Source organism: Gopherus evgoodei, chromosome 8 (assembly GCF_007399415.2).
Source record: "Gopherus evgoodei ecotype Sinaloan lineage chromosome 8, rGopEvg1_v1.p, whole genome shotgun sequence".
NCBI lineage: Eukaryota > Metazoa > Chordata > Testudines > Testudinidae > Gopherus > Gopherus evgoodei.
In genome coordinates, this window is record NC_044329.1 from 14,180,254 (window position 1) to 14,199,470 (window position 19,217).

The 19,217-nt window shown below is 37.5% G+C and overlaps 1 protein-coding gene across 10 annotated transcripts in view; it reads right to left on the reverse strand.

Moving 5' to 3' along the window:
* RAPGEF6 (Rap guanine nucleotide exchange factor 6) overlaps nt 1-19,217 on the reverse strand; it is a 246,442-nt gene that overhangs the window by 14,560 nt on the left and 212,665 nt on the right. For 7 of the 10 annotated variants that reach the window (XM_030573049.1, XM_030573048.1, XM_030573054.1 and 4 more), the window contains 5 exons: nt 18,798-19,018; nt 11,518-11,709; nt 8,287-8,415; nt 6,442-6,555; nt 229-457 (listed from right to left, as the gene is read on the reverse strand). In XM_030573049.1, the coding sequence (XP_030428909.1) occupies nt 229-457; nt 6,442-6,555; nt 8,287-8,415; nt 11,518-11,709; nt 18,798-19,018 (885 nt within the window). The remainder of the gene's footprint in view (nt 1-228; nt 458-6,441; nt 6,556-8,286; nt 8,416-11,517; nt 11,710-18,797; nt 19,019-19,217) is intronic. The other 3 variants (XM_030573058.1, XM_030573053.1, XM_030573056.1) reach the window with 1 other exon arrangement.

Sequence of the window (19,217 nt, forward strand, 5' to 3'; positions counted from 1 at the left end):
TATCCAAAACCTGCTGATGCAGAGAAGCTCTTGTCTGTCTAAATTATACTGCAAACTCCTTGTGCGAAAATGCCTTTCCCTACGTTTTAAAACAGCTAGCACACTGATTGCTGTCAACAAGTTAATAATAATAATTACAGCATGACCCTTAACTGTGTCTTGCCTAAAGTGTTTCACTCCTTTTCCTTACGTCAGTCAGCCAAGTACCACAGCACAAACACTTCTCACCCAGTGGTAGGCTGGCTATACTCAGCCGATGGTTGAGGAACATCTTTTCTTTCTACTCCTCCTGCTGAATCCATCACAATAAGAGACTGAGGCAAACATCTCTCATCCTGCAGGGCTGCAGACATTGAGTCGGCAGAGCAGTTACTCACGATGCTAGACCGCGATGAGATCTCACTGTGGCTGGAGTCTGAGAAGTTATCAGATTTAGTGGATGGTATGAGGGCATAGCCTAAATGAGATAAGACATGCAGGAAATAGGAAAAACATCAAAAAGAGAAGGTGAAGTCTATTTATTCACCACCACATTAAAGCACTAAAAATATTTCAGTGAGGCTATTCAGAAAGATCCTTCTCCCTCACGCCTATTTCTCTGTTGGTTTTATGCAACTACCCTTCATAACAGGAATCAGGATTTATCAGTACAACATGCAAATACCAAAATCTTACAGCCAAGACCCACTTAAACCAAGAGGTTAACTTAACATTACATATAATCATGGGGCAATTTGCTGCCGTTGCTGAATACCAGGTTGTTGTGCCAGGTTAGTTCAATGCTACAATCACTCAGCCACAAGCGAAGAACAACCTTAACTAGTGAAATAATGTATTTTCCCCAATCTTCCTCTACACCTACTGTGTGTGAAATTCAACAGAAAATGAGGAGTGTCTCCACTGCAAGCAAAGGCATGTCTGTAGAACAGCTTTAATCTACCTAGTATAGGCAATAATAGTAGTTTAGACATAAGAACATGATTCGCAAAACACCAGATGTGGTGGCAGGCTTCAGAACGGGCTAGCAACCAGAGTACATGTTAAATTAAAGCTAGTACAGGTATGCCTACCCATTAGAAATCATGCCCCCACTTGAAAGTGCAGACATGTGGTGTAATGAGGGTATGCTGATCATTGCCAAAATTGACAAACACTGAAGGATAAGACATATGCTCCATCTCACTTTTCTTATTTACCTCATTATGAATCAAGAAACTCAAGTGGCAGCTCACAAGTATGGGAGGTAGAAATTTTACAGCAGCTGGACCTGCACTGTGTAATGCACTCCCATGGTAAGCTCACCACTTTCAGAACAAAATGTACAACTTATTTTTTTCTACTTGGGCCACTCTTAACATGTTCTTTTTTCTCTCTCTCACACACATACATAAATAATACAACCCCTATAAACCAACCAAGTCTTTTCTTCTATAGCCTGGGAGGGAAGAGAAGAGATTAATAGCTCTGGGGGAGATTTTTTTTTTTTTAAGGCTTTCACCTCCCCCCCGACCCCGTATGTCTATTCTGTCAACTTCTTGTATCCTGTTGGACACCTAAACCACCCAGCTCTCTGGGGCAGGGACTTGTCCTCTGTTGTTTGTCTGTGCAGCACCTAGAACAATGATGCCCTGAGCCTTGATTTGGGTTCCTAGATGCTAATACAAACAAATTTAAAGAATAGTAACCAAAGTAAATGTAATCAGAAATCGTTATATTTCTTTTTAAGCTAATTTTGTTTGTTGTTTGTAGATTTTAATTCTACCTCAGGCCTTGACAAGTTAGGAGGAATATTCACAGCTGCATTCAGTGCAGAAATCTAATTCGCTACCCACTCTGCACTGCTGCGGAAACCAAGTGGCAGCATGGAAGGCTGTCAAGTTAGAAAAATCCCATATGATTTAAGGAGCACCAAATTACTCTTTTCAAGAGGCAACAGAACATTCCTTTCTTGTCAAATGTGATTGGACTTCAAACAAGTTTTTAACCTTAATCTTTCACCTTTATATTTATTTTATATAAATATAAAAACCTCTGTCAAGCAGCTAAGATACTGCCTTGTATTTTAATACAAGGGTGGCTACAGTTACAAATGTTTTTTCATGTGATTTTATACAGTAACTGAAAGTCAGCTCTACCAGTTCAGTGCCAGAGTACTGTTATAGAATCATAGAATATCAGGGTTGGAAGGGACCTCAGGAGGTCATCTAGTCCAAACCCCTGCTCAAAGCAGGATCAATCCCCAGACAGATTTTTGCCCCAGATCCCTAAATGGCCCCCTTAAGGATTGAACTCACTATCCTGAGTTTAGCAGGCCAATGCTCAAACCACTGAGCTATCCCTCTCCCCACATGTGAAATGTGGATTAAAAAAATTATCCTGATCTTGGATCACAGAGACGAGGCACTTTGCTCCTGAAGACCTGTATCTGTGGATCCCTACTGAATCAACTAGTCTCATAAAAGATTCCTGATAGCTTTAGGTGAGACGATGTTTATGTTAATGACACTGTCAACCACAGACAGCGGGTACCAGTATAAGAGTTTAAAAAGCGCAGCCATCAGAATGATTGCACATTTATGTCTGTGGTCTCCTCCATGGCAGATATTTTTAAGTGCTTACATATGCTGAGGCTGATTTATGGGATACATAACAATATTCATCCCTAAATAGCATAGTCCAAGATATGGTAAGAGTTGCACAAATCACCTGTAACATCTAGATTCAAATGTGAGCTCCTTATTTGTTTTTAAATTTAACACACATCACCCTTTCAAAAACAGCTCAGGGAACATATCTATTTTAGGTGAATGGGCTCTAACTTTTTAGCTTCTGAACTCTGGTGAAAACAGGGGTAAATAGACATATAAATACTCAATTTTTTACTCTAATGCTAATTTTCAGTTTAAGTTAGTGGTCCTCAAATGCAAGTTGGACGTCACTGGTGTGTCATGGGAGCCCCAAAAAGCTTTTGGCAATCAATGCTGGAAGCTGGAGTGTAGCCTAATGCTTCTCCCTGGAAGTGCCTAACAAACATGCTGAGAGTAAAATGACTGGGATGGTGTTTCAATCACAGCAGGCACTACAGCTGAACTAGCACAGTGAAGGACTGGTAGTAATTCTGTATCGTTATCTGCCAGCCTGAACTGGAGTAGAAAGGGAAAATAGAGAGAAAGATTCAAAAGGGGTGGGGGAGAGGGGGGGAAGAAGAGGGATGGATTGAGACTAATTGGGAGGAGGAAGAGGAAAGACAATAGAGTGCTCCATATCATTCCTCCCTAGCTTTGATAACATTCATAATTTTCACACTGAGGTTTATGTGGGCTACCAAAATTAAGAGATGGACTACCAAAAGGTGTCAATTGCCATGTTATAAAATTGTCGTTTCTAATAAATTTGTCTAACATTGAGTTCTGGGATTGTGCTATAGCTCTAGACTCATTGAATCAGATTCAGACCTGAAGTCAATTACACCAGCTTTCATTAGGCCTCTGTTTGCTTCCTTTATTGTAGGTACATCTCAAACAAAAAGTTTGAACACTACCATGAAATATGCAGAAGTTTCTTTTTCACTCTGACCAATTTTGCTGTGTTAGGTACACTGTAAAATTCAAACAAACTGAATACACTCCCTTGAGCTGGTGTTTTGTTTTTGAAAACGAGTGACAGAAAAAGTCCACTGCCTACCAAACAAGGACCCTGCATGCCTAGACTTAAGTTATATACATGCTATGGGTACTTGCCTGACATTTAATGACTGACACATTGTTCTTTGAGATATGTATGAGCAAAAATTAAAAAAGGTATTGAAAGTACAGGATGTCTAAACAAACTTCGGTTCTGAGTGGAATTATTTCAGTTACCTTACGTAATAACCAACATACTTTGAAATCTATTTAAAAAGAAGTAACATATGTTGCAAGTTTATTATGGTTTTGCTAGCAGCTGATATCTTGTAGTAGTGATAGCGGTTTTACTGGTTGGCCTCCTGCAGTTTTTCTGTGCTTTCCCTCTTGAGTACAGACAGAATACATTTTCAATAGCATACCATTTGCAATGTCTGTCACAGTTAAATTGCTTTCTCATTGTGAACTTAAACTCTGTTAAAAGAAAATTATGGCAATTGGTTTTCTGATCCCTCTGAGCTCTTTTTCATAATAAATTATAAGCTGTCAGTGGAAATTTGACTGGATTGCTGAAGTTTTTTGTTTATATTAATAATTGGGTTGATGTGGTCTAAGAGTTGATTTGCAGAAAATAGTGGCCTCCTGTAATGAGTCAGGTCAGCTCTTGTTTTTCTGTCCAACTATGATAGTCTATTTTTGGAATTAAAATAGAGGCAAATCAAGAAGCAAAATTAACTAATGAGCAGATCTCTGCCTTAGACTAAGGCTTCTACCTTCTTTTAATATTTAGATTTTCATCCTTCTTTAGGGTTCCCACAGGGTGACTGGACAAGGTCCACTCTATTTCAAGCTAGACGTGAGCAGTGTCCCCTGCCTGCACTGAGACAGATAATGCTTACTAAGTATTAGAGTTTATATGTTCTATTGTGAGTACAAACACATACATGTGCATAAGACTTGACCCTTCATTCGATGAAAACAGAGGGACATTTGAGAACAGAGACTTCACTTAGCCTCTGTTAAGATCTCCTGGTAAATTAATCAAAGCGCTATCTAATTTCTTCACAGGAGACCATACAAAGCTTGCAGCTGATGCACTGCTCTCAGATCAAGATTCTTTCCCAGTTGTACTAGCATGACTCAACAGTTTCTCACTTTATATCTTTAGGTAAAAATTTACATGGTGTACTTTTGCAGTGGTAAGTGAAACATTTACTTCAAAATGAGAGGAAAATCTGAACAGAAGCATCTATAGGAAAGCAATTTTAGCGACATGTATGACACAGCATGACAACTGATGCCATGCATGCCAAGATAACAATGATCAAATAACCTGACATTTGGAGGCAATGGCCACGCTGTATAATTCAAATATATTTACAGATTATATTTTTACAGTTTTTGAAGCCTGGGCATGCAAATTAAACTTTCAGACAGATACGCTCATGTTTATCAAGCTAGAGTAACTAACTTTAAGAGTAAATAAATGTATTTAATATTGGCATTTTAGATTAAACTTCATTTATTTACTTTTCAGTATATTAATATGCAACACCATATATTTCTAAATTTCATCTGTTTATGTCTTTCATGAATTTAAATATTTAAGTATCTTTATTACTTTTTCCCGCTTAATGAAAAGCCAACCTAGACACATGTATAACTTTTAAGAGACCTTTTATCCCAGATGCCGACTTCTGAAATTAAACAATTAGACCATCATAATGAATACCACCACTACAGTGGATTTTTTATAAAAACACTCTTCATCTAAGAATCTCAAAGGACTTTACAAACAAGTTCTTGTATTTGTTGTGAACAGACTTGCGCGATCTAAAATTAAATTAATAAATAATAATGTGTCCATACACATCTACTAACTGTAAATATAATAACCTGAGCCTGGCTGGGGAGTTTAGCATGGTAAAAAACAGACCAGTAGGAGATACCATGCTTTAAAAAAAAAAAATAAAATTCAAAGCTGGGAATAGGAAGGGACTGATTTATAACAATGTACATTCTTGGGCAATCAAGATTACTACCCTGTCACCAATAAGGAACACTAAAGTATGTCTGACAGAAACATAAGGCAGCATGATAGAGTGGCTGATTTTATTAAGCAATATTTGCAGGAGTTTGCAGAAATATTGAATATTTTAAGTCTCAATAATATGTTACAGATTTTAATATTTCTGTGTATTTCAAGAAACTAAAATTTACTGGGTAATGTAAATAAATCAGGATTGTATGTTTACATGGAATTTCTAACCTTAGTACTACAGTACACTAATTCAAATATTTTAAATGATTTCTAATGCCAGTCTCAGGTGAAGAACTGCCCTTAAAAAGATTAGGTGAAGGGGTATTTGTTAGTAACTAAAAATATATATATACACCCGAACATGAACAAATGCATATGTACAATATTGATACCATTTAAATGCCTGATATAAAATGGAGAAAGTGCATCATATAGTCTTCCTTCTCTTGGGCCTCAATTGTGGACAGAACCAGAAAAGTGTGTTACTGTTGCCATGGCTACTAGTACTTAGGGCATCACTGTCTATGTCCTTTAGTTTTTCATTTCCTTCTGTAGCTTGAACGTGATCTGCCTCCTTTTTACTTGTAAAAGCTGGTCTCTCCCTGGAGAAACTTCTTTCCCTATGTCTTCCAAATGGGGATCTCATTCTTTTCCTGTGCTTATTCTCAACTTCTGCCTGGTCTCTATCATCCTCTCTTTCTTTCTTTTCACTACTGCCAGAACCATGTGTTGTTCTGCCAGTGATCTCCTGAATTTTCTTTTGTAAATAAATCCCACCTATTCCATAGCTGCGTTGCCCACTGTTCTTGTTGCTGGTTTCACTGGCAAGCGATGAGGAGGAACCAGAGAGATTCATTTGACCACAGTTATCAGACCTCTGGATGTTACCAACTACAAAGAAACACACAATGTACAAATCTTTGTAAATGACAAAATATCTGACAGCAAAATTAACATTTTGATTTTAACCTAATGAAGACTTTTTTCTTAAATCCTGCATAAAGACTCCTTCGGGTAGAGCTCAGAGAATAAAAGAGAATAAAACCTGCAATAGGAGAACTAACTGAATTTAAGGACTGAGATAGGATATTTCAGTCATTCGTGAAGTATATTTTGAATTTTAATTCAGTAATGAATATTAGTACAACATACAAGATGGGATACACACTACCTTGATCAAAACAAGCTAGTACTAAAAAAAAAACCCTCAAAACAAACAAAAAACTCCACATGATAAAGGCAAGTCAAACTAATGAAATCATCCAGAAGGAATGATATATGATTCTCATGGAACCATATGAAAGTTAATGGAAATCACATGTTTACAGAAACATACAAGCAAAAGTAACGCCTGAAAACTCATCAGAATAAGAATTGGCAGCAGGATTCAATAAGGCCACACATACAGTTTTATATATGTATATTTATGATGACAAAACAAAAATCAATGACATCCTCCTAAAAGAAACAGTGTTTTGTGGTGCCAGAAGCAAATTCTCATGAGATCTTGCCAAGCATGATCTCCTGCTGAGTAGTGTAAGATGATCAATAAATTGCCATGCCTGGTTCCCAATCCAATCCAATCCCTCTTTCTCAGGGTTGTCAATAATTCAGAGACAACAGTTCAGAAGGAAGGCGGGACAAAAGCCTTACACTATTCAGCAGCGACTGCTCTGGCCAACTCATAAGTGTGATGTTAACCGGCTTCCAAGGGAATTCCATCCAAATGTGACTAGTGAATACTGTGATGTAGATCCTTCAAGGCAAAGGGTTTAAAAATAAGTGGACCCACAGAACATCATGATAGCAAGGAAAACTCAGCATACAAACACAAAAATGTAAATGGATTTGGCAGGATGCATTACTTATTTCCCAGTACAGCTTTGTAAGTAACAAAGTTTTCACCAAGATCCTGAATTCTATCTGGCATTGCACCTGTATCTCCTGTCACAGCACGTCTGCACAGTAATTCAGCAAAAATCCAGGGTTTGGCTAGAATTATTTTTGAGGGATGGAGGAAAAAAGTATTTAATGTTTTTTGCAAGGCCAATTTTAATAAAAAAATACATTAAAGCTAGTAAAACAAAGATTTACAGTATGATTAGGGAAAAGATTCGAGACGTAGAGCGTCCCAGGTATAAGATTAATTTAACAGTGTAGTGCTCAAGACATACATACATTAATTCACCGAAAGCAGTGCTCAGCCAGAGAAACTTTTGAAAATGTTATCCTAAATTACTTCGGCACCTAAATCCCATTTGTGAAAGTAATTCAGGTACTCAAGAGCCTATATCACACAGATTGTCAATGAGACTTTGGCTCCAAAGTGCTTAACTCACTTTTGAAAACTGGACTTAAATGCTTTTTAAAATTTTAACGAGGTCTAATTTCAGACTTAAGTCTCAAAAAGGTACATACTATAATGGGAAAATTGTGTATTGTATATTATTTTTTACAGAAATACATTCACCCACTCTTTCTTGACATAAAGTTGCTATACTCACAGAATCACTTAAATAAATGATAAACAAATGATAAATCCATAAAAACCTTTATAGTATAACAAAATACTGAGTTCCTGAGATGGAAGCTTGAGCATAGTATGGAAGCATATACTCCTACCTTTGTGTGGAGAGCCCTGAGGAGAAGCGGGAGGACTGGAGTGCAAAGAGGATGCCATAGATATACTATCTTCTGCTTGTTTCTTACTACTTACTTCCTCAGACAAACTGAGTGACTTCTGAGGAGAACCTGTACATATGACGATGACAGAAATTTAATCTGTACTGTTCTACTTTCAAGGCAATATGTTTGATATCTGTTTTAATTACAACCAAGGGTGAAGTTGCATAATGGCTAGTGTAAAAGCATGAACAGAAAGAGACATTGGATTGTTTAAGGAGATTAGTAATGCAGTAGTGAGTTGACATTTCAAATTTAACTCAGGTCAGAAGTGGTCAAAAGATTTGTTATGTGATGACTGCTCAGTGTTCCATCTCAAATGAGTTAAGTGGCTTTCAGGTGGCAATAGGAACCATCACAACTGAAACTCTGTTAGAGAGCCTTAGCAGAAAGATTAAGGACTGAATAAGCTATGAAGCCTGAAATCTCCTCCCAATACACTGTTATGACATGGGGAAGTGTATACGATCACTGTCCATGCTTAATCACTTCAAGAGATAAAGAACTTTGTATCCAGGGCTGTTAATCCAATATATATATATATATATATATAAAAGCATACAGAGAACTTAGTTGAAGCAAAACACAGACATTGGCTTTTCCCATTCTCCACTAGTAAGTCCTGTGTACTGTAGTATATTACAGTTAAACATTCAGTTAAGTTCCTGATACATTGTTAGTGAAACATTGAACTTTTCAAACATCCAGGAGAGAAATAAGACATCTTCACAGTTACACCATAAATTAAGCACAACTCAAATTGCACAGACACTTAAGTAGATTAAAGCAGAATCATAAGCCATTTTTAATAGAGAACACACTGAGGCCAGATTTTTAAAGGAGGGGGCCTGAGCTCTGCACAGAAAAATGCACCACAATTGCATGTCTACATGCCTGGGAAATTACCACTATTCCACATATAAATCAGGTTATTGTGTATGCAGATAGAAATGTAAGTGCTAAAACAGTCATCTATGTGCATAAAAGAGGTGATTACATGCCAACCATTAAAATTTTAGCTTCATATTTATTTGAAAATTAAAATTCAGTATTTGTGCAACTGACTTGATGTTTCAATTGCTGTAGTATTTTTTTTGCTCATGACATAAGAAAATGAGGCTGCTCTTTATTATCAATATAAAATGATAAAAGAATGGATAAATTAAAAAAGTTGTTTTCAGTAAAAGACTAGTACCACCTTTTGCACCACATAAGCCTGAGGAAGGACAAATATTTGGTCTTCACACCCCGCAGAGTTCAGAAGAAATTGGGCTGGGCCTGGAAATCATTCTTACTAAATTGTGCTCTGAGGAGAGATTTATTCCCCAAACAACTTCTTCCTCAGAAAGATTATTTTTCCTGAAGCTTAAGGGATATTACAGACTAAGTCAAGTATTGTACTTCTATCTCACCAATGTATTTTTTCAGTTATTAGTAATCATATCAGGCGGTAAGCATCCAAATATGCAGAGGTGAAATGTCAGGTTTAAAGAACTGGTTAAAGGAGGATATGACGAATGAGGGTTTGTTGGATCTCGAGCTCCAGTAGTTCAACAGGTGTCCTAAACTCTTTTCATAAAGGAGGTAAGAGTAAGTAAAAACAGACCCACATAGTTCTGGCAGTCAATCTCCAATACCAGGGTGAGTCTGTTCAGCTGGAGTACTTCAAATGATATGGTGGATAAATAAAATTTAACAGCTATTTAAGTCCGCCCTTCACTCTACTTCCTACAACTAGGAGAGGGAAGAAGAAGATGGAAAATAACCTTACTATAAAAAAGTTATATTCCCTGAAAGACATCACTTTAACACACTTTACTTTATTCCTTTGGATTTAGATTTTAAAGAAAGATACGTAAGATGTGGAAAAATGTTTGATGTGTCATAGTGTTGGTTAAGAAGCTGTGAGGCAGTGAATCAGGACATGCGATAAAGAGCTTAGTATTTTGTTTTTTTCACTCACATTGCAGTGCTAAAATCTGTGACTGACAGAACCTGCATCTTCAAACAATCAGGGATAAAACAATTTTACGAGAGGAATCAGTTTCTGTTGGTCAATTTAAAGATAGGAAGTTAGAAAGCAAATCTATGTCCATGTTTGAAATAACACTAAGAATAAGAGGAAAACAACTTTTGCGAAGTTGAACTAACTTTCTTGATGTCTTCTTTAAGTTTTGAAGTGGAAATCGATGCACAATTCACTGCAGAATTGTTTTACGTTATTCACTAATTTTATTCAATGTTTTATTGAATAATTTAATGTCATTTAAAATTGTTTTAGCTTTAAAATATTATGTATCATTCAAAGTCATGAAGACAAAAAAAGAAGCAAGCAACATACATTTCAGAGATGGAAATAGGTCAAAGGGATGTTATTTAGCAGCATTTTAATATAGAACCCTGAGAGCCTCAGACATTGGTAAATTTAGATAACAGGAAACATAAATAAAATACTATTTGATGCTTACTAAGAGTTACTAATAACACTAAAACATATGTTGTTCTGTTTGACCATAATGCTATTACAGAGGTACTCCACAGTTTGAAATATTAAATTTCCTGTGATTTACTTCTGTGATAACACTCACTAAAATGTATTATATTCATTATGTCATGAAGGCAAAAAGGAATGTAATTCTACTCAGTTTGTAAGATTTCCATTCAGAAGTATAGAAATATATACTGCTCAGCACAATGGTAAATCACCTGCTATCTGCCCTGTTATGATGGTAGGCTTGTATTCACTTTAATTAGCCTGGTTCAGAAACTGAACTAGTTTTACTTTTTTAAATAGCACTCTCTGAGGCAATGGTTGTTTTCCTGCTAACATATGTGTTATAGAAGAGGCCTATGAAACTAAAGCAAGAAAGTATCTTTACATACAATGGGATTTGTAATTCAAAACATTAAGAACTAAAAAAGGTACTAGAAACTTAGTTGTGCAAATAATTTAAGGTATGTTTTGTTCTTTCTTGTGGGATAAACATTATGCTTTCTTATACATAACTAAATGGAAATGAGTTTGAGACATGACGTTGAATGATTGCAATGCTTCCATAATAAATATTTCAAATACTTGGTTGATTCGGAATCCAATCCCTCTCCCCTTCTCAAACTTACTAACCACACAATTTACTTTGAATACTGGAAATACAAATTGCAGATACTCACTGAAGGTGACATGGTCCTTAGCTGGTCCTTTTTTTCTAATAGGGTACAAATTAACAGCTGGAACTTGGAGAACTTGGCTCATTCTGTTTTGTTGATGCAGATGGGCTTTTGTGGTTTGACCTATTGACCTCATGGGTATTGGTGACATTTCTGAGGATTTTGCACCTTTTCTCTCATTTAAATTCTTGGTCACTGTTATGGGAAAAAGTGGAATATTAGCAACTTTGCACTCTAATTTGCAAGATTTATTATAGCAATATTAAAGAAAATGACTGACCAGACAATAACAGCCTTTTAAACAGCAGTCTATACTATAACATAGATAATATCTATTCAAGGCACTCCAGTCTTGTTATATTACAGAGGCAAACACATAAAAACAAGTTAAAAATATTCCTAATATTTCAATATTTTTTCAAATAGTTATGTAGGCACATAATGCAATGAGAAATTATTTGATTTACTCCCATTATAACTGAGCTCCACTAATAACATATTTTAGACTTCAGTGCAAAATTACAACATTGAAAAGCATGAACATCACAACTATACAGAAAGTGTCCTCACAGCAACTGTACACAGTGGGTCCTTTGTCCAGCTAGCTGGAAGAAAAGAGATAGCTTACCCTATAGGAGGCTCCCTATGCAATTGGTGGCAGAGGGAAAGGAATGAGCAAGTTTACCTGGACAGAGCAGGGAGGAACAGGAAGTGACTGGATGAGGTGCATGTGAGAGGGCACTGCCCTTCCACGTGACCGGGTATTTATATCCTGGGCAGTTCCAAAAAAGTAAGGTGACTGTATTTTCCCAAAAGGAAAATGGGATACCACATGCACGGCTGGCACGGGCCCGAGTCATTCTCCTGAGCTCGCTCTTCTGCGTGGGGCTGGCTCAGCCTGGGCTGCTCTCCCTCCCATGTGGGGCTGGTGTTGCCAATTCTCACCCCACCCCCATGTTCCTCTGTGCCCCATTAGGGGTTGCATCCTACTTGTTTGACAAAACTGTATTTGTCCTGTTTGGATCAGTTGGCAGGGGCACACAGGATAAATGCCCAGCTTCGCAAAAAAAAGAGTGAGTGTGTATGTATAGCTGGGACAGAGCTTAAAAAAAGAACTGCCCAGCCAAAAAGGGATGTGTGGTCATCCTACAGAGAAGCCCTTCTTTCACTGTGATCAGGCTTACTTGACTTGTAGCAGATATCAACTACTAAACATGTTTTTGATATTAAGGACATTTATGTGTCTGATTTATTCTCTTTAAATTAACTTTGCAACATTAGGATTACAGAATTCCGTGTTAGAGTCCATGTAGTATCAAGTCTTGAGGCAAACAAAACTAGGTGAATTTTTTAGTATTTAGACAACAGCTTCAGAAGCCAGGTAAATAAAAACTGATTTTAAAAAAATTAAATGAGATTTTTTATTTTAAATTTAATGTATTTTTTAAACAAACATATAAAATTAATTCTGTTATAATAAACTTATGCTAATATCTAAACTATGATCTGTTAACATAATTTAAATTAAATAAAAATAATATTACTCAAGCAGTACATGTTTGCTGCCAAACTTTTAAAGAAAGTCAAACCACTGAACTGGTGAAAGTCACTGGATAAGTACCTGGAACAAGATTGTTGAAGTGCTAAATCAGTGTTTGACAGAAAACAGCCTCTTTTGCACGTGCAGAGAGAATATTTTCTTCATTTCAGTTTATTCAACTAGTTCCGTTCAATGTAGGGATGCTGAGAGCAAAGGGAAAATAATACCAGCCCCACCATAATGTCTGCAACATTTGCATAAAGGGATATGGGAGGGGTTGGGTCCCCAGTTCACATGATGTACTGGGGCTCCAAATTTATCTCGACGGACCTGGTTTAATGACTAGTTCATTCACAGTTAAACTGACTGGGAGCTGAAAAGACAGAAAAGCATGTTTTCCTCTCCCAGTCCATGAATTTAAAACTACTGTAATTGTGAGATGATGATATCTACTAGTTCTAAAAACTTGAAGGACAAGTTGACCAGAAACAATCAGTTCAATTCACTAAAACTACTGATAATACTTCCTTTGTTTAATAAATCAGTTTTAAATGCAAAACACATTTTACAAATTTACTTTTCTTACGAAGCCTGCATATTAAAGGTAATTTTAATAAAAAACTTTAAAATGCTGTTATGAATTTAATTGAATTCCAAATTCCATTCATCTAGAGCTTGACACAAATCATAAGTAAAAAAATTAACCCTCTAGTAAATAAAAAATGCATCATTCAGCATTTTCTAACAAATTTAAAAATGTAAAAATTAAGACTCTGAATAGCTAATTGCTTAAAGAAATGTGTATAGTGTTTTCTCTTGGTTAGGAAAAAAGTACCAAGTTTTATGCAAAGGCTATAATGAGTTGCAAATAAACATATTTTAATGGTTACTAATCAATGATAATCAACCTCTCTTTAGGAAAATGACAGCAAAGTACAAAGGTGAAAATACATTTAAATTGATTATTTAAATCAATGTTTAATACACTAATTTAAATCATGATTAAAATCAGTGATTTAAATCACCTTGATTTAATTCAATCCACCTTGCTGAGAAGCAGCGTGTTTGTGCTGAATTTCTGAATTTCTCTCTTCAGAAAGATTATCCACTTGTGAATCCATATATATATATATGCTCCAACTCAGGAAGACACTTTAACATGAGTGTAATTTTAAGCACAGGACTAATCCCATTGACTGGAGTGGGGCTAAATGAATTAGGTACATGTTTATGTACCTTGCTAAATTAGGGCCATAATAGGTTATGCCACCGTGTACTTTTCATTCACAATTCTTTCCACTTCCAGCATGGTTTTAAAGTCAGAAAATAGGATTAGCCATAACAGAACAAGTCAAAACACTAGTTCCTGTGATAACACTTTGGCTGTGGCCTAAACCTGCTAGCTGAGAAGAGAGCAACCCTTGTCCTCATTTTTGCAGTATTCCAGTTGTGAAAATGTTTTTAAGGTTTAGGGAAAGGATATAAGATTCCTAAGCAACTCCCACTAGCTGTTAGTTTTCTGCTTGAATTACAAAGGTTTGTTTCCTCTGTTATTCGAGTTAGTCAGCTATATTAGTTCAGCTCTCTCTGTACTATATTTATTCATGTGTCCATTTAATACTATCTTGTAAAAACATCACAAAAATCTGACTTGTATTGCTGTAGCACATGGAATTAAAATAGTTAGTACAGACCCTATATCTAAACAAATACATAATGTAGTGTTGCACAAACAGGATAAACGGTATTTGAAGTCTGGATGCCATGATTTATTTAAAAGAATTGAAAGATGACCTTTTAACACTCATGTTTCTGACACTTAGTCATATTCTAAGCTTACACATAAATCATATACTGAGACTTCCACATTATATGTTCTTTTATTGCTACTAAAGAAAACTGAATATAAAACGTAGTGCATAGTTCTGCCTCCAAGTGTGAGCAAACCGTGTTATTACCATACTTTGCCAAACATACAGCACAAGAAGCAGAAAAAAGGCTGTGTTCATGCTGTGCTTTCTTTGTTCATGCAAGCTACTCTTTTTCTTTAAATTACTCGGCATATTCTCTGACAGTGCCAACATGAAATTCAAAATCACTAATTGGATCGAAGCACGGCCATTTGCATGAGCCCCAAATCACTTCCATTACAGAAAACTTTTAATAAATGTTTTGTATAAGCAACAACACTATGAGAAATCTTAAATAGAAAGCCCTCTCCAATTCACAGATGAAGATATTGTCAAAAAATTGGAAATACGACCTGTTAGGCAGGTGTCATTTAACAGTAAATTATAGGGGGATAAAAGGGCCTCTACAAGAAACTAATCACAAACTGACTTTCTAAAATTAATGAGTATTTCTGAGATTGTTCTCAATACTAAAATGGAACAGCACTGGGCACTCACTGGTAATGGTGTCCCTGCATATTCCTTAAAAACACACCCATAGGCTTGGAAAGATTTGATTTTATCAGTAAACACTGATTTCACTGTATGCACAAATACTAATGAAAAAATATTTCCATTGATAACAGAAATTAGCAGATAGACAAAGTAAGAAAAAATGCTGATGAGAACTCAACAGTTTGACTGAAGGACATATACTTGGTATAATTTTGATATGTGATGTTGACAATTTGTATTTTAATGGTTATAAAGCTTTAAGATTTCTCAAACCCAGTGTCTACTGTCATTAACTAATTATCATCTGATTTGCCTACTGTCTAATCTCCCCGCTTAATTTTCCACAACTGTAAACATTTAAATGGATAAAAACATTAAAATGCTCATAAATAAACATTCGTATTAGCCATCAAAATTATAAAAAAATTTAAAATTGAATTCTGCCAAGTCTACCCATAGATACTTTGAGACATGTAAAACCTTGATGATCAGGTCTCACTTCAACTTGGATTCTGACATTTAAAAAAAAAAAAAAAAAAGTGAGGCAGTAACAACAGGTAGATCAGACGCTCAACTACTTAACAGACTTTCCTATAAAACAAGACTGAAATCTAGTACAGTGCTTTTCAACCTCTTTTTCATTTGTGGACCCCTACAAAATTACAAACAGAGGTGTGGACCCCTTTGGAAATCTCAGTCAGTCTGTGGTCCGTGGACCACAGGTTCAAAACCACTCCTCTATAGAAACAACACTCTTTCGCAGACCCCTTAGAGCAGTGTTTTTCAAACTGTGGGTCCGTACTGGGTCGGAGCATGTAAGACACTGGGTCACCTTGCTCAGGTCAGCACTGCCACTGTTAAAAGTCCCGTCGGCGGTGCTGCTCAGCTAAGACAGGCTAGTGTTTACCTTTCACAATACCGCGCTGCGCCCCGAATGCAGCCAGCAGCGGGTCTGGCTTCTAGGCATGGGGGCCACAGGGCTCTGTGCGCTGCCCCCTCCTCAGGCACTGCACAATGGGAGCTGAGGGGTTGGGCAGTGCTTGTGGGTGGGAGTCGCTCAAATCTGCTTGTGTGCCTTCGCCTATGAGCTGGACCTGCTGCTGGCTGCTTCTGGGGCACAGCGTGGTCTGCAGTGCCAAGACAGGTGGGAAGCCTGCCTCTGCACCCCATCTGTGCCGCTGACCAGGAGCCGCTGGAGGTAAGTCTACGCCCCAACCCTGAGCCCCAAACTCCTGCCTCAGCCCTGAGCCTCCTACCCAAATCTGGAACCCCTTTCTGCACCTCAAACTCCCCATCCCTGGCCACACCTCAGAGCCTGCACCCCCAGCCCAGAGCCTTGACCCCATCCCTCACCTCAATCCCCTGCCCCAGCCCCAAGCCCCCTCCCAGACCCTGCACCCCTCATTCCTGGCGCCACCCTGCAGCCCTCACCCCTGCACCCCAACCCTCTGCCCCAGCCTTGAGTCTGCTCCCACACCCTGAACTCCTCCATTCCTTGGCCCACTCCGCAACTCTCACCCTCTGCCCCAGCCCTGAGCCCCTCCCACACCCGAACCCAAACCCCACATCCCCAGCTCTGTTGGGACGTGGGCATCAACAATTTTCTTCAACTGGGTCCCCAGAAAAAAAGTTTGAAAACCACTGCCTTAGACAAAGACCACCAGGGTTGACCACAGGTTGAAAACCACTGCTCTAGTACCAAAACACTGACTTCCTGAGGTCCAGCCAAACTTCAGCTCTAAACTTGGAGAAGACAACCCTGTTGGCTACATATCCATGAGCTTTCCATTCCAGAACCTGCCTTCAAACACCCAAATCCCTCCCACATAGACTTCCCTGGGTTGCTGCTGTTATAAATGCTACTCCTCCTTACTTCTGGAGAGCGCTCTAGTATGTAGCCATGGGGATGGGGGGAGGAGAGAGGAACAATAATTATACACAAAAACAAGAGCCTATATACCCTGCAAGATGACCAAGGGAACGTGTCTGTACACCACACTTGCCTGTGGAGGTGAAAGTGGGAAGAACAATGATTTGGAAATTGAAAATATCTGAATACAAACCAAAATATTGGGTAACAATATGGTAAGATCACACACCATGTTAACAGAGCAGGGAGGATACCTAGCAAGCAAGTTAATTCTTGACATATCTATCATCCATTTCAATACTGTGATCCTAAAGAGAAGAGCTAAGTATTCAGCCTGGGAATCAAAATTCTCAAGTCCTATTCTTCATTCTGCACATGACTCCAAGTCAGGCAAGTCATTCACTTACTCTCTGTACTCTGTTAACACATCTATAAAATGGACATAATGCTATTTACACCATGAGGAATTTCAAAGGCTTATCTGAATTAATCGAAAGGGCTTTGAAATCCTCAGATGAAAGACAGTATTTAAGTGCCAAGTTATCATTTCTGCAAATGTATACCTTTTCTTCCTTCTACCAAACAGTCTCAATTCCTTCGCCACTAGCTCAACCTTAGTTAAGGTGTCAATAACTTATTCACAAAAATAACTATCAAAACCACATGCAATTATAATTGTTAATTTAAAAAAATAGGAATTTATTGGACTCTGTACTATATAAGGGTAAAACATAAAGTAGACTAAACCTTATTTAGTAAGGTAGTCTCAAAGGAGTTTAGTTTACAAGATTTTTCCTGTTGCTGCCCTTCATTTTTGACTGTCAAACCATGTCAGTCTCATCAGTCAACGCTGGCAATATTGGCATAACTTCCTCCCTGCTGTTCAACTCTTATTGTAAGCCATAATGCAAGAATTGCTTATTTACTCTTTATCTATGGCTAGTTTCTATATTGGTTTTGTGTCTTTTCATTTCCTTGCAGCTCATATGGTAAATGTTACTTTTATCCTTCCTTAATTCTGTAAAGTGACAGTGCAGCAAGAACGGATCAAGTGTACAATAAGATTCTTTGGCAGACTTATTAAATGACGCACAACTTAACAACTGAAGGTCAAAAATAAGAGCTGTCACTCCAGACTTGTGCAAGTGCAATCAAAGACAAATGCTGGGTTGCTGAAACTGTATCAGCCAAGGATTTTTAGTGTCTGCAATGACAGACAAATTTCTTACTACCGTGACATTTTTTTTTCTTTGTTAAAAACATTCCTAAATTTATATTTGAAGGTAGTAGGGTCATCATTTAAAAATATTGTACATAATCAAGAAGTGACAGTCCTTTAAAGGGGTCTTCTTCTATGCAAACATATTGCTATGTTTCTAGCATAACAGCATACGTAACCAGGTTCATATGGCAAGGAGAGTAATCTTCTCCACCAGCAACCTTGTCTAACTGAGTTTGCCTTACTTACAAGTGCTATATGCAGGCTCGCATTGAAGTGACATGATCTGGAATTTTTCCTCATCGGTTTCCACATTCAGATTGGAAAGGTACTGCTTCACCTTCCTGGCCATCTGGGCATCCTCATACAGCTTCTTGGCATTAAGGAGTGAGCTGCGTCGAGCACGTTTTTTGTGAGCACCTCCCTGAACATCAAGCATGTTTGAGTTTGTGCTGCCCTGGCTCAGAGACCTACAAAATGAAAAGACAAATCAGTAAACCTCAGGTTCACTTCAAGAATGAAGTGCTATAGTAGCATAGGCTGAAGCAGATTAATACCAGCACACTTCAGTTAGGGCTCGTGCATGCTGATGCAAATGAGTTAAAGAGATGAATAGCGTTAAAACAACATTTGTCTTAAAGTAATTTGGTAAAATGACAAGAGTATATA